A 21,623-nucleotide genomic window follows, 5' to 3' on the forward strand; every position below is an offset into this window, starting at 1 on the left:
GGCCGACCGCCGGGAGCAGCTGGGCCTCTCAGAGCAGGCAGGCCTGGAGGAGAACCCAGATCAGGGCAAGGTCCAGGCCCCACACAGGCTCCAGGACCCTCCTCGTCCACAGCGAGGCTCTGGCCCCCTCCCTGCTTCTCTCCCACCTCCTCAACAGGTTTTAACTTGTTTCTCAAAGCGCCTTCCCCCTCTCCTGGGCCACTGTCTCCTGCGTGAATATGGAGCGCCCTCCTCACCTCATTGTTCTGGTCCCACAAAGCCTCCTGTTACCTCCCGCTTTTCCTCGGGCAGCCCTGCCCAGGGCTCACTCCCTCACCAGGAACCTCGTGAAGGAGGTTCCAGCTCACGGTCTAGTTCACAGCATGGCTCCTGGCACCCAGCGCATTGCCTGGAACATGGCAGATGCTCAGTAAATACTTGATGACTGACTGGATGGATTTCACGCTCTCAACAACCCTGTCCCTATTGGCAGGTGAGGAGCCCGGGGCTCAGAGAAGCCCAATAATTTGCCCAAGGTCACGCCGTCCCTGGCGACACGTAGGATTCTGACTCAGGAGCTCAGCGCTGCAGGGCCGCCAGGAGCACCTTCCCCGTGTGCGCCGAGGACCGGCAGGTGTCCCATGAGTTTGAGGAGAGTCTGAGGGGTTTTCCGGCAGGTGGGGGCACAGGTGTGGAGGAGCCCACCTGGAGAGGAGAGGGGCCTGACTGCCAGGCAGGTGGAAGGAACTGAGACGAAAGCATCTGCTTCCCTCCCCAGGAGCGGCTCCTGCTATCTGTCCTTCCCCGTCATGTTGCCATGGAGATGAAAGCAGACATCAACGCCAAGCAGGAGGATATGATGTTCCATAAGATTTACATCCAGAAGCATGACAACGTGAGGTAGGAGTGAGGCTGGGGGCAAGGGCAGGTGGGAAGACAGAGCCCTAACGGAGGCGATGGGTGTTCCCACTCTTCCCTCAAGGGGGCACCGCCCACCAGGGTGGTCTGGTGGCTTTGGAATGTGTGGGGCCCCCTCTAGATCTGTTTAAGGTGAATGATTTTTGGGGTGGGGGAAGGTGAGGCAGCAGAGAGAGGAGATAGGAAGAAGGAAAAGGGAGAAAGCGATACCACCAGCTGTTGGGGAAACTGCTAGCCTAACAAGGGAGAGAGAGTACAGGTGTCTCCACCATCATCTCAATCTTCATCACCATCCAGCAGCTTCCATAGCTTCTAAGCCAGTGTGTGCCAGGCACGCTGCCAGCGCTGCCACCTCATTGCTAATCCTCCTGACAACCTGCAAGGTGGGACCCTTATCAGCATCCCCGGTTTAAAGACCGAGCTCAGAATGATGAAGACCCTTGCCCAGGGTCACTCAGCCAGGAGTGATGAAGCCAGCCCAACCCAAAGCCCGTGCTCCTTCCATTGCTGGGTTGCTCTTCCCTGGACAGATGCTGCTGACAGCAGTGATGTGCAAACAGATGCAGATTAATAGAGTGCAAAATCTGCTTACGACTTCCACGGGGACCTGATGCACTACCGTGGCCTCCGTCCAGCATGGCCGATAATCCTCCCCTGTGCCCAGGAAAGGAGCTCTCTGCCTGGAGAGTTACTTTCTCCCTGGGCAGGTTTTCCCAGGACCCATGAGTCCTCTAAGGTTGGTGTAGAGAGAGCCCTTTGTCGGCGTGGGCTGCATTGTCAATAAAGGGGTTAAATGGAATCATCTAAGTCACACACATCCACACATGCATCCACGGTGAGGCTGGCGGCTGCAGCGGTGGTGAGGACCAGTGTTTTCCTGCCGAGCAGGCAGAATCGCCACGTTCCCAGTATCTGCCTGTCATTTCTGTCTGCATGTCCTCTGTCCATCTCTCCAACAGACTTGAAGCTCTTGGGAGAAAAATGTACCTGCACAACACTTTTGCTCCCAGTTTGGGGGTATCCCGACTCCTCTGAGGCCCACCCACACCCCACTGTCAGGAGGAAGGCTGCCCTGCCGGGTCTCCATGCCCAGGAGGTGTCCTCGGGCTGGGGGCTCAGCTGACCGAGCTCAGAGAGGGACGTGGGGCCCGGCCTTGGTAGGCAGCTCTGACTGTTGGTTTCCTTTTCTCCTCCTCACGCCCGCCTCTATCCTCCCGCGGTGGAATAATCGATACCAGTAGTTAATATTGTAGAGAGATTTCTGTAGCCCATGCATTATTCTAAGAGCTTTCATATATTCACTTAGTCCCCACAATAAATATAAGGGGTTGGTACTATTATTATCTCCATTTTACAAGTAAGGAAACAGACACAGAGATGAACTTGTCTAAGATCTCATAGCTGGATAAGTGGGAGAATTAGTCTCAGAAAGCTTTTGATACGAGTTTTTACACAGCCTGATTCCTGGACAGGTGTTTTCAGATGCCTAGGAGAGAGGAGTTCATATGAGATTGTGTGGGGAAAAATCGTGGGGAGCTCCCAAGCCAAGAGGAGATGCAGAGAAGAGAGGTTTGGCTTCCAGCATGCATGTGTGTGCGCGTGTGTGTATGCCTGTGTGTGGTGTGCATGTGTATGTGCATATATGTGTGGGGTATACATGTGTGTGCATCTCTGTGTGTGTGCGTGCACGTGTGTGTCGTGTGCATCTGCGTGCATCTGTGTGTGCCTGTGCCTGTGTGTATGGTGTGCATGTGTGTGTGCATGTGTGTATGGTATGTATGTGTGTGCCTCTGTGTATGGTGTGCATGTTTGTGCATGTGTATGCGTGCACATGTGTGTATGATGTGCATCTCTGTGTGTGTCTGTGTGTATGATGTGCATCTCTGTGTGTGTCTGTGTGTATGATGTGCATCTGTGTGTGTGCCTGTATGTATGGTGTGCATGTGTGTGTGCGTGCGCACATATGTGTATGGTGTGCATGTGCGTGCCTCTGTGTGTGTGTGCCTGTGTGCGTGTGGTGTGTGCAGGACTGAGGACCCACCGGGGACCTTTCCTGTGTGAGGGCAGCCCCTAAAGCCTGGGGGACTCCACTTGTGACATGTAAGAAACAGCCTTCCCTTTTAGAACAAATCCCATGGTTCAGGTGGGAAGGGGCAACCTGCCAAGCAGTCCCAACACGTTCGAAGCCCTGAGCTCCCCCTTCCAGAATTTTCTCTTTGGTCCCACCTTCAAATCCCCTCACTGACCCTGGCGTTGTTCCGGGCAGAAGATGGACGAAAGGTGCTTCCCTTGATTGCTCTTAGCACAGCGGAGCTTTCAACAGATTCCATTAACATATCAAGTGGAGCCCTAGCTGGTTTGGCTCAGTGGGTAGAGCGTCGGCCTGCGGACTGAAGGGTCCCGGGTTTGATTCCGGTCAAGGGCACATGCCTGGGTTGCAGCTCGATCCCCAGTAGGGGGTGTGCAGGAGGTAGCCAATCAGTGATTCTCTCTCATCATTGATGTTTCTATCTCTCCCTCTCTCTTCCTCTTTGAAATCAATTATACACACACACACACACACACACACACAGGGAACTGGCTCAGAAACAGTCCATCATCCAAGGCAAAGGCTCATGGCCTGGCCCGGCTAACACATCTGGCACATCTGCCCCCTCTGCCTCTGCCCAGTCCCTTGCCCCCCCCCCCATCCTCCCATCCACCCCACAACTGCTGGCTTTGGGGCCCTCCAGCAAGGGGGTTCGTTCAGAGCCTGACTCCACCACCACAAGGAGTGGCCCACCTGGGGTGACACCCCCCCCCCCAGAGGCTGTGACCTTGAGCTGATAGAAGAGAACAGTGCCCTGATCACAGGGTGCCGCGAGCAGCCACATGGCGAGAAGCAGACCCCAGCCACAGTGCAGGCATTTCCGTTCTCAGACGTGCTTAGGACTGACGGCAGCAATCAGGAAAGAGATGAAAGGAGAGAGAAACCAAGATGCCATCATTTTCACGGGGACAGACGTGATTCTGACTGAAGTGGCCAGGCTGGCGGTGGCTGGTGCACATCAGAGGCAGCCGCAAGCGATCATATGCAAATGCCCTGCTGGGCGGGTCCCTCTTCCATTAGCAGCACTGGGTGCAGCTCTCGATGGCGACACCTTGCTTGCTCCAGTCTCTTTTTGGGTTGGAGTCTGGCTAGGGTTGGGGGTTGAGAAGCCGGTGGAGGGTGACATCGCAGTGATTAGGCCTGGGCTTGGGCAGCTTCCTGGCTGTGTGACCAGGCCTAGCTGTAGGCATTGAGCCACTCTGAACCCTGTTTCTTCATCTGCATAGTAGGCTGGGAAGAGGACCTAATCATAGGGTTGTGAAGAGTCAATGAAGTAATACTCGGAGAGTGCTTAGCACAGGATCTGACGGAGTGGTCAGTAATTGGGAGCAGCCATTGTTTTGCTGTTATCATTATGATTGTTATCACCCTCCTATCAACAAAGAAAGGCCTGGGGATTCTCTAGCTGGCTAGTGGAAGGGTGATGAGTCACATTTGTCAAATCTCTGCGGAACAGTAATATTTAGAGAGGGTGATGACATGCTGTTCTCTAACCCCACCGAGAGCAAGGCCACGAGAAAAATAAATCAACTCTGTGGTGTGACAGACTGGGACTGGATCTGTGGATGGGGAAGAGACTGATGGGAGGGAGTTTGGGCAGGGAGGGGTGACAAACAGGCGCCACCACTCTTTGTGGCCCCAAACCCTTGCCCCCCCCCCCCCCCCGAAGAACAGCTGTCCTGGGACTGCCAGCAGATTGTTGGACCTTTGATGCTGAGCCGTCACCACTGGCTAAGGGCTGAGGCAGCCAGAGGCCAGGCAACACCAGGAGCCCCACAGATCCTCTCCTGATGTGTGAAGACAGATGGAGACATTTCAACCGCCCCCCCACCCCCCCGCCGCCCCCGCCTTCCCCGCTGGACAGATCAGCTGGGACGGAGGGCCCATTGCTGGGACGTTAGACCTGGGGTTTGAGATCCCTCTTGCCTATCCCCATCTTTCCCCCAGATATCTGTCCCTCCTGGGGCCAGCAGTGCCAGGGTCAGAGGTGGGCTGTGCTGTCCCCATTCCTGGGACGAGAGCCTCCAGCACATGCCCGCAAAGGTTGCCCTGGGCTGGGGCTCCCAGTGCTCTGCCTTGGAGGAGGGACATTGGGGTCGGAGGAACAGGCCAGCCAGAGAAGCACCCCACGAGGAGAGGGCGTGTCCCCATGGGTCACAATAAATGTACAGGCACAGCCAGAGCCCAGGTGACACCAGGGCACCCTTACCAAGAGGTGGAGCAAGATGCGTGTCTGTGCTGAGCAGACTGGGTCCCTCCCCTCTCTCCCCCTCCGTAGCGCTGGGAACCCGGCAAGTCACCTCATCTGAGCCTCGGTTTCTTCACCTGTAATATGGGAGCGTTGGTGGCCACGCACTCCTTGGTCAGCGGATATTTTGCCTCTGCCTCCCTTGGGCGCCCTCACAGACACTTAGCTCAGGACAGGGGGTGAAGGGACACTGTGCCTGACACTGGGAAGCTCACCTTCTGTTCGGAAAAACACGTGCTCAACAACAGATTAGCTAATAAATCGGAATGTGTCACATGAGGTATGGGTAGGACTCCATTCTCCAAGGGTGTAGAAGTCACACAGTGCACTGCTCAGTTATCCTGTTACACTGTGATAAAAGTCACGAAGGGGCAGATCTGTTAGCTGGGGCCCTGGGGCTCCTTGCAGGGGTGCTGGGAGGGCCAGGAGGTCTCGTGTGTAAAGCCCCTCTCTGGCCCCTGTCCCAAGAGGTGGCTGCAGCCTGTCTGCCCTGTGGACGTGGGGCAGGCTTTCAGGCAACATCAAGGTCAGGTGACCCAGTGCCCAAAGATTTCAGGGGTTGGGAAGGCTGAGGGGGTACTGAAGGGTTCCCCCCTTCCATGGGGTCTCTACTGAATGAGGATGGCCCCGCACCTGATTGGCCTGTCTTCATATGACCCCTAAGGTTTTAAAGGTCATAGATGGTGGGCCAGCCAGAGATTGTTCAGGAGCAGCTCCTCCTCCAGGGGGCGCTGGTCCTGCTGAACAAACTCGTTCCTCCCTGGCTCCTCTGTGTGCACCTGGGATGGAGTGTGGGCATCTGGCCTCACTGGCTTGAACCAGAGGCTCATTCTCAGGGACTCAGGAGTCATGGGGGGCTGGAGCCAGGGGCCTAGCAGAGGGGTTATTGGCCCAGATGTGAAAATGAGGTAACACCCACCCCTATACCGCAAGGATGTAGCAAGGTCTAGGAGGGCTGCCCTGCCCTCACTCCTTCCCTCCCCCTCCCCCTCTCTCCCCAGTCCCTCGCAGCCCTCCCCTCACCCCCCTTGTAAGGTTATTATCTCCTCTCCCGTCTCCTTCAAGGACTTGGCTGCCATCCCCAGGTCACTCTGGCGTCTGGCCCAGCTACCTCGTGTTCTGAATTATAATGACCTCCGGACAGTGTCCGCGGTGCTCAGATACCCATGAGTGGAGTGTGCACCCTGTGGGCAGAGAGGGAAGATGTCCTTGGCCAGCCGACCGCGTGAGGAGTGGTCCATACACTCCGGGCACTCCTGTCTCCAGCCTGATATTAAGTATTCTGAATTCCACACCCCCACCAGTGATGGATATGAGTGGTGCTTAGGTTATTATCTCATTCATTCCACGGACATTTGCTGAGCTGCTGCTATGTGCCAGTCAGGACTAGGAGTCGATGGGAGACACCGTGCTCACCCCTTAGGGAGCATCCAGCCCTCACAGTGGGGTAGGGCCATGCTGGTGCCATGGGAACAGCGGCCAGACCACCCAGCTGGCCCCGTTGGGGAAGCCACTGGGGTTGGGTCTTTTCTAATTAATTAATCAATTAATTATTTTACTTGTAGTAAAATATACATAACTTAACATTTACAATTTTAACCACTTTTACATTCACATTGTTGTGCAGCCATCATCACCACCCATCTCCAGAAAGTCCTTCATCTTGATATATATATATATATACACACACACATACACACACACACATACACACACACACACAGTGGGGCCTTGACTTACAAGTGTCCCGACTAACGAGTTTTTCGAGATACGAGCTGTCTCTCGGCTGATTTTTTGCTCTGAGTTGCGAGCTAAAATTCGGGTTACGAGCCAGCTTCAGATACCCCACTGCTAGTTGGCGTAGCGAACGTCACAATGAACGCCACATCAGCCCAGCATCATTTGTCTCACTCATTCACTTTTGATTTGACATACGAGTAATTTGAGTTATGAGCTCCGTCATGGCATGAATTAAACTCGTAAGTCAAGACCCCACTGTATGTATGTGTATATATATATATATATAATTGTGTATATATATATATATATATATATATATATATATATAATTGATTTCAGAGAGGAAAGGAGAAGGAGAGATGGAAACATCAACGATGAGAGAGAATCATTAATCGGCTGCCTCCCGCACACCCCACACTGGGGATCGAACCCACAACCCTGACTGAGACTAGAACCACGACCTCCTGGTTCGATGCTCAACCACTGAGCCACACCAGCCAGGCCTCTTGGCATTTCTTGAGTACCCCCCCCCCCCTCCGAACAATGCGGAGGAATGCAGGAGGTCAGAGGGGCAGGTCCTTGCGATGTCGGCTGCCCAGACCACTAGGCGAACTCAGCTCCTGGGTGTTCAGATGCTGCCGGATGTGACAGCGTCATCTCGCCACAGGGCCCGTTGGCAGCCAGCGGGAGCATCAGTGAGGAAATGTGCCTCACCGAGCACGCACGTGGTGAAGCTGGGCTGAGGCAGTGACAGATGGCTGAAGGGCCCATTGTGGTCATTGGGATGGGCGCCTGCCCGCTCCTGCCTCTGGAGTGGTATGCAGGGGCCGCGAGTGACGGATGGCAGGCAATTAGGGAGGCGCGCACAGCAGAGCGGGCCTGCCCGGCTTCTGCGCACATTGCCAACACGAGCTCTCAAGTGGGAGCTAATCGATGAATTAGCACCTCACGGCACGGCTGCTTGTAAAATGGCCTTCAGAATGACCAAGGAGCAGGGCATGGACGCTGGCCAGTGAACAGTCTGCCTTGGCTAACCCTCGTCCAGCAGGAGCCTCCCAAAGTGACAGTCACCGAGCAGACCCCCCCCCCCCCCCGCCCCCCATGGCAGGGGAGTGTGACTCCGAGGGGGGCGGGGGGATGTGGAGGTGGCAGTGTTTCCAGGACGTGTGGGAGAGGCTGCAGGGCTTGGGGTTGGGGTCTCTGAGGCCTTCTCGACGCTGCCATGTGGGGTAGAAGCCCTGATTTGAGGCCCCTCGGCCCCAGCTGGCTGCTTGCTCTGTCCTACCTCCCGACAGCAGGAGCTGTAGCAGCCTGCCCTCCCTGATTTCTCAGCAGCTGCTGAAGGTCCCAGAGGGGCCTTGGAAGAGTAGATTCCAGGAGGCCCGCACACACCCCTGTGTCCGGTATCTCCTGGAGCACCTGTGGGCGCCGGGCCCCGGGCCTCGGGCCCCGGGCTCTGCAGGTGCGTGTCTCAGATGGCATGCTTGGGGCTCTCGGAGGCCCAGGGAGAAGAAGGAAGGGCTACTAGAGCTGCTGGTTCTGCCGCTTCGTTGCTTTGAAACTATGACTATTCTCTTTTATTCAGCCAGTATATATTAGACCCTTACCGGCTGAATTTTGTCCCTCTAAAAGGTATGTTGAGACCCCTGGTATCTGTGAGTGTGACCTTATCTGGAAGTAGAATCTTTGTAGATGAAATCAAGTTAAGAGGGGTCCGGCTGGAGGAGGGTGGGCCCCTCATCCAAAACGACTGGTGTCCTGATCTGAAGAGGAGCCTGTCCTGTGAAGACAGATAGACAGGAAGGATCCCACATGAGGACACAGGCAGGGATGAGCATGGAGCAGCTGTGGGCCAGGGCTTGACAGCAACCACCAGACAGCGGAAGGAAGGCTTGTACCCAGAATCACAGAGGGAGCATGGCCCTGCTGACACCTTGGTTTCACACTTCTAGCCCCAGAACTGTGAGAGAATATATTTCTGTTGTTTTAAGCCAAAGTTTATGGTACTTTGTTACCTACTGTGTGCTGGGTATAGTGCTAGATGTATATGGTTGGTGGGGGTGGGGACAGATAGAGCAGAAGGCAAGTAGACATGACCTCTCCTCATTTATTTGGTCAGTCCATTACACGTTTTATTGAGCATTTACTCTGTGCCAGACATGGTGTGGGGCTGGGATATAGCAGTTAATGAAATCGACCAAACTCCCTCCCTTAAGGAGTTCACTTCCTAGTATGAGAGACAGACAGGAGCATAATGATAAGTGACCCCCACAGTAATATAAAAAATATATTAAATGGTGAAAAGCGCAAGGGGGAAGGCCGAGCAGGGAAGGGAGAGAGACATGTGGGAGGGGCTGTAGAGTTAAATAGGGTGGTGGAAGCCGCCTTGGGAGGGTGACATTTGAACTAGTACAGGCTTCTCAACCCTGGCTGCCTCTTAGAATCACCAGGGAAGCTTAAAATAAAGCAGAACAAAAACAATCAGTAGCAGAACCCCATCCCAGGCCAAGCAAGTTAGCATCTCGGCGGGGGGTGTGGGTGGAGGGGGTGCTCTCTGAGACCTCTCCTTATGAAAGCTCCCAGGTGGTTCTGACAGGCCCCAGGCCTAAGGACTATTGTGCCCAGATTTCAGATTCCCAAGGGCCCACCAGGGAGCTAGCCAATCCAATGCAAAGGCAAAGAGTCCTTCATTTCGAACTAGTTCGGCTCCCCGACCACACTCACCGATGCAACGGTAAGCCCAGTGGCCGAAAGAGAGCAAGGCCTGATGGGATTGTGGGTTTTATAGTAAGGGCAGGGGAGGGGACTGTGGGCCAGGTGTGAGTCGGGTCTTGTTACACAGGATGTGGTCATCTCTATGGCGCGCACGTCCCTTGCATTGGTTAGTTTAAAGAAATCCCGGGCGTGGCCAGCAGGGGCCTGGGCTTCTGGGAAGAAGGTACTCTCCTGAGCACATGGCGGCTGCCCCAAAAATGGAGGACTCAGGGCAAGATGGAGGGCGCAGTCCTAGCCCCCCCCAGGGCGAGCTGAGCCCGGGCTCCAGGGGCCAGTCCGGTTGCTGGGGGTCCAGCAGATCGACCAGTTCCAGCCCAGACAGGAAGTCCACGTCCTTCGTCTTGTCCCCGGGGGCGCCGGCGATCGCCTCCTCCATCTCCTTGGGCGAGGGCACACGCCCCGCCCCGCCGCCGCCGCTGCCGCGCGGGTCCGGTCAAGGGTGGCGGGCGGGTGGCGGCCTGCGCTGGGCTCCCGCCGTGGGCTGGGGAGTCGGTGCCTGAGGCCGCCAGCAGCGTGGTCAGGCTGTGCCTCATGGGGCCCGGCGGCCGGCCCACGTAGGCCCCGCGACAACTCGCCCTTTCAAGGACCACGGGTCTAGCAGGGTGAGTGCTCCCTATGGCCCAGCGAGGGCACGTGTGGGGAAGGAGGATGGCCAGGCCTGGCCGTGCCCATACCTGGCAGACAGACCCCTGTGTTGCCTTGAGTGACTTAGGTGAGTTTGGGTAGGTGCCCCTGGTTCACACACATCTGCTTCATGCTTCCCAGGCAATTCCTTCTCTTTCTTTCTTCTTACCTTGCCTCTGCCAAGTCCAGGGACGTTTTTCCTTCCTATTATGGGGTCTCACCAATTTTGGGCCCAGAGGGGAACAGCCGCTGGGCCTGGCATCACTGGCTGTGCATTCGAAATCGTGAGGTCAGCTGACCGTGCTCTTTGACTCTGAAGCAGCCAATTTTGACCCCAACTTGCTTTGATTTCCTGAGTCAAAGAAGAATGTCCAGAACAGCGATGTGAGGGTGCTTTTCACAGGCGAGGAGAGACCTTTTCCTGCCTCCTGGGTGGAGTGGGCCGCTGCCTGAGAGACGGAGCTCGGGAAGTGGCAGGCGGGCCAGGATGGGGTCTGCACTTGGTTAGGAAGCCAGAGCAGGACCCGGAGCCCTTAGCTTCCCTCACTCGCTCCTTTCCCGCCAGCGTGCTGCAAGCCCGGAGACTCCCTGGGCGGGCGCTGAGCCTGTCTGCGTGTCAGACACCAGGCATCAAAGCGTGGTGGTGATCCCGACTCCCTTTCATCTCAGCACTCTGCACGTGGCTGCCCGCTCCCCGAGCAGCTGTCTGATGTCCAGAGTCCTGTGGCCTGAAGAGACAGTGTCTCCCCTCTGCTCCTCCTGCTCTCCACTTTCTCTCTTTCCCCTCACTTGTCTCGTCTCTCGTGTCCCCCCCATTTCCCCACTCTCTTTGGCTTTCCTCCTGCAGTTGTCTTTGCTGATCCAGGCTGGGATCTGAGTGGCTAGAGGACCCTGGATGCCAGGAAACAGCACTGAGCTCAGCACCTGGGTCTGCCCTCCCGTGCTTGCCCTGGGAGGTGACAGCCTGGCTGCAGCCCCAGGGGCACTCCCTGTGTCCACTGCCCCTCGGGAGCTGTCAGGCAGCCACTGAGTGCGTGCCCACCTACAACAGCCCATGTGCCCCTCGCCTCCTCTGCCCCGTACATAATGCCAGACCACTGACAATGCCTTTATTTCCTTAAGATGACTGTAGGCCATCAGACAGCGTACTGTTTATTGGTCCACCTCCTGGACTGTGGAGCCAGGTTGCCTGTGTGGCCTTGGGTAGGTGACTCAACCTCTCTGGGCCTCTGGTTTTTCACCTGAAAAAGAAGCTTAGATGAGTTCATGTAAAGTGCTTAGAACAGTGTCCAACTTTTTGTTTTGTTTTAAATAATTATTGTTGACAGTATTACATTGTCCACCCCCCCCCCCCCCTTTTCCAAATGTTTTTAAATGTAGGTTTCATTAGTATCCAGGTGTGGTGAGCCGGGAGATGGTTTCCATTGAAAAGATAGTTTGTTGCCAAAACCGGTTTGGCTCAGTGGATAGAGCGTCGGCCTGTGGACTGAAAGGTCCCAGGTTCGATTCCGGTCAAGGGCATGTACCTGGGTTGCAGGCATATCCCCAGTAGGAGATGTGCAGGAGGCAGCTGATCGATGTTTCTCTCTCATCGATGTTTCTAACTCTCTATCGCTCTCCCTTCCTCTCTGTAAAAAATCAATAAAATATATTAAAAAAAAAAAAAAAGATAGTTTGTTACAGTTCCCGAGGGCTGAGGGCACACCATGTCCTGGGGGCCAGGCAGGGAGGCACCAGGAGGCAGAATGAGGGGGAAATGTGGGCAAAAGCCTTCATTGTGGGAAGGAACAGGTGAGGCGGGGTAAGTGGGCTTAGGACTGCCCGTGTCTGGCACCTGTCCCTGGTGGTTCAGGCAGGGGCTGGTGGCCGGGGTGTGAGAACCTGACTGGGGAGGTGCTGACTCAGGGAACCAGCTGCCGGAGAGAAGGCTCCCCAGGGTGAGCAAGGCCCCAGATGTCAGATGGCGAAATAAAGACATGCTTAAGGCACCCACACATTTCCAGAATAAAGTGACAACGTATGTTTAGTCCTACATTCTTCCTTTAGAGCGGGGCTCAGTTCTGGAGCCTCCGGGGCTGGGGTGTGCGGAAGCAGCACAGGCCTGGGGGAGCCTGCCGTGCCGCTGTCTCCGGCTTCTTCCCTGAGATGGACACAGCGAGCCCATGCCGGCCTGGGAGTAGCTCAGCACGTGAGAGTCACTGGGTTTAGTGACTGTGTGTCCATTTCAAGAAAAAAAATTCTCGGGGCCCTTATACATCTGGCGCTGGGTCTGCACCTCTGGTCATCTGTTATGAGACAAAGGAAGGTGGTTCAGTCTTGGAAACACGAGCCTCAGAAACACAGAAGCTCCGCAGTGTGCCGCGTAGGGACCGGCTGGTGCATTTGGTGGGCACCCAGGGCGAAGGGGGCGGGGGTGTAGGTGAGGCCAGAGGAGCTGGTGGGGACGAGCTGAGGCTTCCAGAGACGCCTCCTGGCTTTCCCCCCTTCACCTCCCACCTGGCCTCCTCTAGGCCATCCCTTTAGAGGGTTTCTTTGGGGCGGAGAGCCTGGGGCTGGAGTCCCATGTGCATGAAGTGAGGCCTCGTGAGGCCGCCGTTTGGTCCTGAGCCCCATCCCAGGCCCAGCCACCTTGAGGGGTGGCTCCGGGTCCAGCAGGGGCAGGCCCAAGAGGTGATGAGGATGGGGGCCTGGGCCTGTGGTAAACTCCGGCTGACACACCCTTCAGACCCCCTTTTCCTCCCGGGTAGCAGCTAGAACCCAGAGAGGACTGCAGCTGTTCCCTGAGCAGCAGGGAGCGTCCACGTACTCGGGTCCCCAGGCTGGGCCTCCGTGGGCTCTCTCCCCAGCAGCCACGGAGCCCCCAGGATCGTGCTGGCCTGAGGCCTAGGGTGGCCCTGGCCGCGGCCCCCTGCCCGTCCTCCCTCACTGGGGCCCTCCTCCGCCTGTCTCCCCAGCATCCTGTTCGCTGACATCGAAGGCTTCACCAGCCTGGCGTCCCAGTGCACTGCCCAGGAGCTGGTCATGACCCTCAACGAGCTCTTTGCCCGCTTCGACAAGCTGGCTGCGGTGAGTCCCCGCCCGCCCGTGCCCGCTGCACCGCACCGAGTGCCTCCGCCAGGGCCAGCGGGAGGGCCTGATCTGGGCTGCCTGAGGGAGGGTGCCGTAGGCAGGACCCGATGAACCCCAGGGGCGGGCATGGGGCCAGGGTGTGCCCTGCCTGGCAGAGCCTGCTGTTGGGAACTGGTGACTGGCACAGGTGGCGGTGTGCTCACGCCCTGCATCAGCCCGGGCCACACACTCAGTGGGAGATGCTGTGAGTGAGCCCTCCGTCAGTGGGAGGGGTTTGAGGCCTGCGGGTAACACTGCCCTGATTCCCGAGGAATTTGTTTGATGGGACAAATGAGGTGCCATAGAGCCACTTTCCTGGTGAGGTTGGCGAGTGATGGGAGAAGGAGTCTGGATACCATCTGGCCTGCAGACAGCCTGCCCCCCACTCCCCACCCGCCAGGGGCTTCCAGAAAGAGAGGGCTCTTCCGCCTTGGGCCGCTGCAGGGGCCATGAAAGGGAGTTCCCGAGCTTGGGGAGGCTGGAATGCTTCCCTGAGGGCTGCTCAGCCTGTCCTCTGTCCCCGAGGCTTTTGATAAGCCTGTCCCTGTCCCAGGACGGGGCGCTCATGGGGACTGGGTCTGTGCTCACTGCCCTAAAAGGCAAGTTATTCCAGGCATGGAGCGAATCTGTTTGCTTCCCGTTTCTTTCCCTCCCACTTCACTTTCCTGCTATTTTTAATTTTAAAAATTAATTTGCTTTCCAGGAGAATCACTGTTTACGTATTAAGATCCTGGGGGATTGTTATTACTGCGTCTCGGGGCTGCCTGAAGCGAGGGCTGACCACGCCCACTGCTGCGTGGAGATGGGCATGGACATGATCGAGGCCATCTCGTAAGTGCCCGTCTCCAGGAGGACTGCCCATCTGCAGGGAATCTGTCCATCTTAGGGTGCTGTCTCTCTTCAGGGGTCTGTCCATCTCCCGGGAGACCGCCTGTCTGTAGACGGACTGGCCCACAGCCCACATAACTGACTGTCCACCTGGTTGGACCAATGGAGTCTGGAAACAGTGGGGCAGAGCCGTCTCCCGAGGACCACCGGGCCTGGCGGGAGGGTTGGTTTGCACCTGCAGGTGTTGAGCCTCCCCCTGCGCTCCCTTCACCCACAGCCGGGGAGGCTTTTCCCCGAGGGAGCGTGTCCTGCAGGAAGGGAGGGCTTTGCAGGGGCTGGGTCCCCTCTGCAGGAGCGGAGGGCAAGCCACAGCCATGCCGTGTGGGGGCCTTGCCCTGCAGTGGTCCCTCGTGTTCTCACCATCACTCAGGTGGGCGTAGGACCCCGCCCACCGCATTTCTACCAGATGAGAAAGGTTGGGCTCACGGGTGAATAGCTCCCCAGGGTAATATTCCTAGGCAGGGAGGGTCAAACACAGGTGTTCCCATTTAAGAAAATCCATCCATCCTGGGAATATGGCAGAAAGGGTTTGGGCCAATTTTTGGTCATTGTTGGCCATAGAAGGAGCCTCTGGTCATTAGAAATCCCGAACAAGCCAAGCTTACATGCCACCCTGGGAGCAGGTCAGAGATTGCATCCAGGTTCAGTAACTTTGAACTTTAGACATAGCCTGGGCAGGGGCAGAGGGAAGGCCACAGGGGGCAAGGTCAGAGGTCGGAGTTGCTGGCCAGGAAGTGGCTGGGTCCAGTAAGTTTGGCTCAGTCCCATTCGGCAGTGCTTGCTGAGTGCCCCGTGGGCCTGGGCTCACCAGTGGGTCCCTCACCCGGAAGCGTGGAGTCCGTTGAGGGAGAGAGGCTGGGGCTCCATGCCCTGAGCCCAGGCGTGCCCCCAGGTAAGAGAGGGGCACTGTGGTGGGAGGTGTGAAGGAGGCAGCCATTGATTACACTGAAAAGACCTAGAGAGGCTGCATGGAGGAGGTGGCCCTGGAGGTAAGCCAGGAAGGTAGAATGAGATAGCACCAACCTAAGCAAGTGGCCAGGGGCCAGATGGAAGGAATGGCTCCAGTAAACTATTTGCAGACTTGGTCCCAGGACAAGAGAAGTGATGGATGACATAAATCTTCCCTGCAGGGGGTCAGCCTCTCCCTGGTGGGGTGGGCTGGAGCCCTTGTGGTCAGCCCGCCAAGTCAGACTGCTGGCCCACAGCTGGCTGAGTGGGCTCATCCCCAGCGTGTCTGGGAGGGTCCAGGTCCCTAAAAAGTGCATCCCGTGTACTTTACCCCAGAGTGCCTGACCCTGGGCCCAGACACAGACCTGGAGATGGATAGCTTCTGTCCTACTCCCTTCCCCACAGAGGATGCAGTCTCTGACCTACTCCCTGGATGGCCACCTGTCTATTGGGGACCCCCTGGGTAGCAGGGTCTGGAGCTGTCTTCTAGCCCATCGGGGACACCTAGTCCTTACCCCTGCCTAAGCTCCCTTCTTTCCTGAGCAGACACATGTCCTCAATTACCCACCTTTCTCTCTTGCCCAGCGATGTGGATAAAGCCAAGAGCATTATATGAATGGGGTATGTATTGGCTGTAACTTCCCCGTCTGGCTCAAGTTGGCACTAATGTTCATTTGCATTTTCGAAACACAATGTCATGGACTGAGGGTAGCAGTGGCTCCAGGTGCCCTAGTCGGGGCAAGCAGAGGGGCCTGGGTTTTAGTATGAGGTGTCACGCCACCTTGTGGCCAAATCAGGAAGCAGCACCTCACAGTTCGCAGCTCCTGAGCTCCAGCGCCCAGCCCCGCCCTGCAGGTTGGAGGGTCTCAGCCTGGGTTTGGACTGGCCTTGAGAGAAATGACTTTTGACCCCTGCACCTTCTGACACATCCCCTGACCTCCTGCCTTCCAGCCTCACCCCCACTCTGTGCCCGGCCCATGACCCTCTCCCAGCCTCACCCCTGCTCCATCCCCAGGTTGGTCCGGGAGGTGACAGGGGTGAACGTGAACATGCGAGTGGGAATTCACAGCGGGCGAGTACACTGCGGTGTCCTTGGTCTCAGGAAGTGGCAGTTCGACGTCTGGTCTAACGACGTCACGCTGGCCAACCACATGGAGGCTGGAGGCAAGGCTGGGTGAGTGAGGGCTGTGGGCAGGGCCCCGACATAGCCTCCCTGCCAGGCTCACTCAGGGCCAGGTCGTGAGGGGCGGGGCTGGAGTGGACAGGATGGAGTCGCTTGAAACCCTGGGGGTGGCAGAGTTTAAGCAGAAACTATTCAACCTGACAATTTACTTACACGACATCAGGGCAAAAGGTAGGGAGCGTCAGGTCAGCTTCCCGGGCCTTCACCCAGAAACTGTTTACACAAAATGCGGTGGCTGGTGAGATGCGGGAGGTAGGGCAGAGCTCTGGAGGAGGGAGGACACACAGATAAATTCTGGGGTATCCAGGGCAGAAAGGAGGTGGGATGAGCTGGCCGGGACGATAAGCAGGATTTGGACAGATAAGGAAGGTGGGGTAGGGAGAGTGTCAGGCTGAGGGGTGGGGCGAGGACAGACACTGGACAGGAAAACATATTACGTCCAAGGAATGTAAGTAGAGCAGATGGCTTTTTAGGGACCAATGGGCAAAGCCGGTGTTAAGAATGGCATTCATAACAAGTGGGGGTTTGGACGCAGCCGGTAGTCAGTAGGAGCTCCTGCTGGCTCCTGGCCAGGTTTGCAAAGTTTGAGCCTGCAGGCTGTGTTCCTGGCCGGGTAAGAACGTGTTGTGTTGTTATAACAATGTACGTAGATGTGAGGTTGTGTGGCCGGGGGGTCGCGAGCTGGGACGGACCCTCCCTGAGCCATTCGATGACATTGGAGGGAAACAGGACCTCAAGTGGGGATCGAGCTGGGGTTGGCTTCTGAGCCGCACTTTGAATCGGGATTGAGTCGGTGCATCTGGGTTCTGCTTGGCACCTAGAGCTCTGAATTCACGTTTTCTCCCTCCCCTCCGCCTCCCTCTGCACCTGTAGACGCATCCACATCACCAAGGCCACACTCAACTACCTGAACGGGGACTACGAGGTGGAGCCAGGCTGTGGGGGCGAGCGCAACGCCTACCTCAAGGAGCACAGCATCGAGACCTTCCTCATCCTGCGCTGCACCCAGAAGCGGGTCCGGGGCTGGGCTGAAGGCTGCGGGCTGGGGGCAGGGGCTGGGGCGGGGAGGCTCAGGGGCTCCATTCTCTGGGGAGGGACTCCCCTTGGCCTGCTTCTGCCTCCTCTTCTAGAGCCAAGTCATGCATTCCTTACACAGCCATGGCTCCTGCGTCCCTGGAAGGACATCAGAGTTACAGGAGCCCCGCGAAGAGGGAATGTTTCCAGTTTGCTTCTGTTGCGAAAAATGCACAGGCTCAGATCAGTTAGTCACACTGCTCCGGAAGGTCATGAGCCGGAAATGAAGCCGCAGGAGATCTGTGTCTCCCAAATGTTCATCTCACTTCTCCGCTGTTGCTGGGACAAAGCGGACTTTTGTTCTCTCTCTCTCTCTCTCTCTCTCTCTCTCTCTCTCTCTCTCTCGCTCTCGCTCTCGCTCTCGCTCTCGCTCCCTCTCCTGGAACTTGTGAATCTTTGTTTCTTCAACCTCTGTCTTTTCCCCTTTCACTTTCTAGTCTCTTTCTTCTCCCTCCTTTTGTCTCAGCCCACACTTACCAAAATATAAAATTGAATTATCAGCAGACTTCAGGGTTCTATTTTTAATAGTGTCATGTTCCAGGTCCTTAATTTTTAAAGTGAACGATGAGAACATTTCCTTTTTCTCCCAAGACTGAAATGCCTTTTACTGGTGGATCTTTCCGTTGGATTTATCTGTTGGTCAGAGCCCTGTGGTAGAGAAAAGCTTCCGTTTCCTTCCTAAGGAATCAGACTCAGGGCGAAATTAAGCTGTGAGGACAGTTCAGGGAAAGTCTTGGACGAGAGCAAAAGTTGGTTTTCAAGGAGGCATGGCTCTTTGGGGCAGGGCCCCCCTGACAGGGATGTCAGCGGCACCTCCTACATCAGCAGCTCCCAGGCTGCTCCTGGACACTGGCTGCCCCAGACACTGGCTGCGGGGTGCCTCTGAGGGAGCTGTGATGAGCGGGTGGGGGGATGGAGGGCACTGTGGAGAGAGTTGACACATTTGGGGCTTAGTTGACACATTTTTAAATATGTGCTTGTTGTTTGGCTAGAATATAAATGAACTGGACCCTCCCAGCCCTCCTCCCACATCCCCCTCTACCGGCTCCCAGGCCTCCAGGGGCCCACCCTTCCTGCCCTCTGCCCTGGGCTCTCTGGGTCTCGGCTCTTCCCACTTGACAAGTGGTCCAGAAAGGATGAAATGGAGACAGACAGACAGACAGACAGACAGTGATAGCCCCACCCCCAGCAGTGTCAGCTGGAACAGTCCGCCCCCTTTCCGCCGCACCCCTAATCTGGCGCACTCCTTCCCAGGCTCAGGGCAGGGGTGGGAGTGGGGCTCTCCACACCTTCAGCGGGGCCTGTTTGAATGGATGAATGGGCAGACGGACAGAAGAGATGTGGTTGGCACACGTCTGGCTGAGGCCCTGTTTGTGTATTTGTACAATGCATGTCAGTCCTCGAATCTCCTTTTCTAATGGCCCAAACCTCTGGAAGCTGCTTTCTGGGCAGCAGGGCCTGTGCCCCCTCCCACTCTGCTAGGACACGCCTATTTTGGATAAGTTGAGCGGAGATTGGAATCCCAGGTTTTCTCTCCCTCTGTCACCCCCGGACACCTACAGGCCCAGATCGGCCCACCCCTGAGAATTCCAGGTGAATGACAGGTGTCCCAGGCCTCACTCCTTCCTCACAGACACCTCACTGCCCTCCTGGGCCCGCCAGGGCCAGCTTTGGGGAGTTCAGGGGGGATCAGGATGCTTTGTTGGGTGAGCTCTAGGATCTTGGCAGACTTCTGGGCTCCAGGCTGTGCAGAGAAGAGAGGGGCAGCTGCCTTAACCCCTGGGCATCTGGTTAGGCACCTGGGGATGAGACATGCCACACGTGTGGGCCCTGCCCACAGACTGATACGTCTGTGTTGCTCTCCCAGAAAGAAGAGAAGGCCATGATCGCCAAGATGAATCGCCAGAGAACCAACTCCATCGGGCACAACCCGCCACACTGGGGAGCCGAGCGCCCCTTCTACAACCACCTGGGCAGCAACCAGGTGTCCAAGGAGATGAAGCGGATGGTGAGTGCTGGCAGGGCAGTGTGCGGGCAGCACTCTCCAGGGATGGGCCGCCTGTGGGTGAGGCTGGGCCCGGCCCCTGGGGAGCCACAGAACAAACGCCTGGACGTGGGGCTCACCCACCTTTGGACTAGGAGCCAAAATGCCTGCCTTCTTGCCCGGGCTCCCTCCTCCACCATCTCTTGGCAAGCTGAGTTGAGCTCTGGGACTTTGTAAGCCCACACTTACCAACGCCCCTTCCTCCTTCCTTGCGGCAAAGCTTACTGGCAGGGGCTGGAAGCAGGCCTAGCCCACTGGGCCCAGGGGGAGGCCCTGGGGAGTTGGGGGGCTTCAGCTTGTCAGACGTTCTTCCAGCACCTGCTGCATTTCCCAGGCCGCTGAACCCCGCCACTTGACTCAGATGCTCAGAAACCATCTCAGTGCTTGTTGGCAAGTGCCAGGTGATGGTCCCCTTGGCCCTCTGTGTGGAGAAACACCCCTCTCCCTGTAGCCGGCTGGCGGGGGCATGCAGGCTGCACGCGTGGAGGCCAGCATAGGGTTCTACCCCCATTGCAAGGGACCCTGCCTGCCTCGGGGGACAGACACCCTCAGCGTCCCTGCACACACCAGGGAAGAGCTGACGCAGGAGGTGTTGTCCAGGTTCAGTCCAGAGGATGGAAAGGGATTCGGAAGGTGGAAAGAAGACAAGGGTGACAGAAGTCAGGTTACAGCAGCCGTGTTTCTTTCCTTTCCTTTCATCCCGGAGCTCAAGGGCAGCCTGGCTTCCAGGTAGAGCCACCCGCCCTGCGGCAGGGCTGGGGGAGGAGCGAGGGCGCAGGGATCCCAGCGTGGCCACGTACCTGGGGCCTGTGCATTAGGATCCCAGCTGGGGTCTGTGGGCCAGACTAGGCTTCAGTTGCAGCAGGAGGGGTTACAGACTCCGTAGGAATTCACAGACAGAGCCAGGGACCTGAGGGAGGGGACAGCAGGGGACGGTCACTCTCCTTGCTAGCTAGCAAGGAGCAGATGACAAAGGCTTAAGGAAAGTGTACAGGGGAAAAAATGAATTGGGTCAAGACCTCTATTTCACTTTTTAAAAAATAATTCTTTTTTAGTCCTCACCCAAGGATATTTTTATTGATTATTTTAGAGGGAGGGGAAGGGAGAGAGAGAGAGAGAGAGAGAGAGAGAGAGAGAGAGAGAGAGAGAGAGAGAGAGAGAGAGATGAGAGTGAGACATCCATTGGTTGCCTCCTACACATGCCCTGACTAGGGGTTGAACCTGCAGCCTAGGTATGTGCTCTGACTGGGTATCAAATCCACAACCTTTTGGTATTCAGGACAACGCACCAATCAACTGAGCCATCTGACGGGAGTCATTTTACTTTTGATGATAAAGAATGAACCCACAGGACACCAAGGTTATGAGGGAGCAGAGTTGTCCCCAGAGCTTGGACGTTCACAGACTGGTCAGTGTTGCCCAGGGCTCCAGCCACCGCCCCCCTCTCTCAAGGGCCCTCCCAAAGCAAAGAGCAGTTGGTGGCCCCTCCCTGTGTTCACCCAGCCATTTAATCTCCTGCAGGCTCTGTACCAAGGTGGGCAAGAGGGGTGGTGGTGAGAGGAAAGGGGAGACCCAGAGCAGGGAGAAAAGAGGATGGGGAGTGGAGAGGAGAGAGGATGGGGAGTGGGGAGGAGGGAGGATGGGGAGTGGGGAGGAGGGAGGATGGGGAGTGGGGAGGAGGGAGGATGGGGAGTGGGGAGGAGAGAGGATGGGGAGTGGGGAGGAGAGAGGATGGGGAGTGGGGAGGAGAGAGGATGGGGAGTGGGGAGGAGAGAGGATGGGGAGTGGGGAGGAGAGAGGATGGGGAGTGGAGAGGAGAAAGGATGAGGAGTGGGGAGGAGAGAGGATGAGGAGTGGGGAGGAGAGAGGATGGGGAGTGGGGAGGAGAGAGGATGGGGAGTGGGGAGGAGAGAGGATGGGGAGTGGGGAGGAGAGAGGATGGAGAGTGGGGAGGAGAGAGGATGGGGAGTGGGGAGGAGAGAGGATGGAGAGTGGGGAGGAGAGA

At 56.8% G+C, this 21,623-nt stretch overlaps 1 protein-coding gene across 2 annotated transcripts in view; it reads left to right on the forward strand.

Annotated features, from left to right (window-relative positions):
- Positions 1 to 21,623, forward strand: part of ADCY5 (adenylate cyclase 5) — a gene marked incomplete at its 5' end in the record, with an annotated part of 154,403 nt that overhangs the window by 94,865 nt on the left and 37,915 nt on the right. The window contains 6 exons of one of the 2 annotated variants that reach the window (XM_081085430.1): positions 758 to 879; positions 13,328 to 13,439; positions 14,185 to 14,312; positions 16,333 to 16,491; positions 17,374 to 17,515; positions 19,442 to 19,582. In XM_081085430.1, coding sequence (XP_080941556.1) covers positions 758 to 879; positions 13,328 to 13,439; positions 14,185 to 14,312; positions 16,333 to 16,491; positions 17,374 to 17,515; positions 19,442 to 19,582 — 804 coding nt within the window. The remainder of the gene's footprint in view (positions 1 to 757; positions 880 to 13,327; positions 13,440 to 14,184; positions 14,313 to 16,332; positions 16,492 to 17,373; positions 17,516 to 19,441; positions 19,583 to 21,623) is intronic. The other variant, XM_081085431.1, reaches the window with a different exon arrangement.

This window comes from Myotis nattereri (genome assembly GCF_964212035.1).
Source record: "Myotis nattereri genome assembly, chromosome: 3".
In the NCBI taxonomy this organism is placed as follows: domain Eukaryota; kingdom Metazoa; phylum Chordata; class Mammalia; order Chiroptera; family Vespertilionidae; genus Myotis; species Myotis nattereri.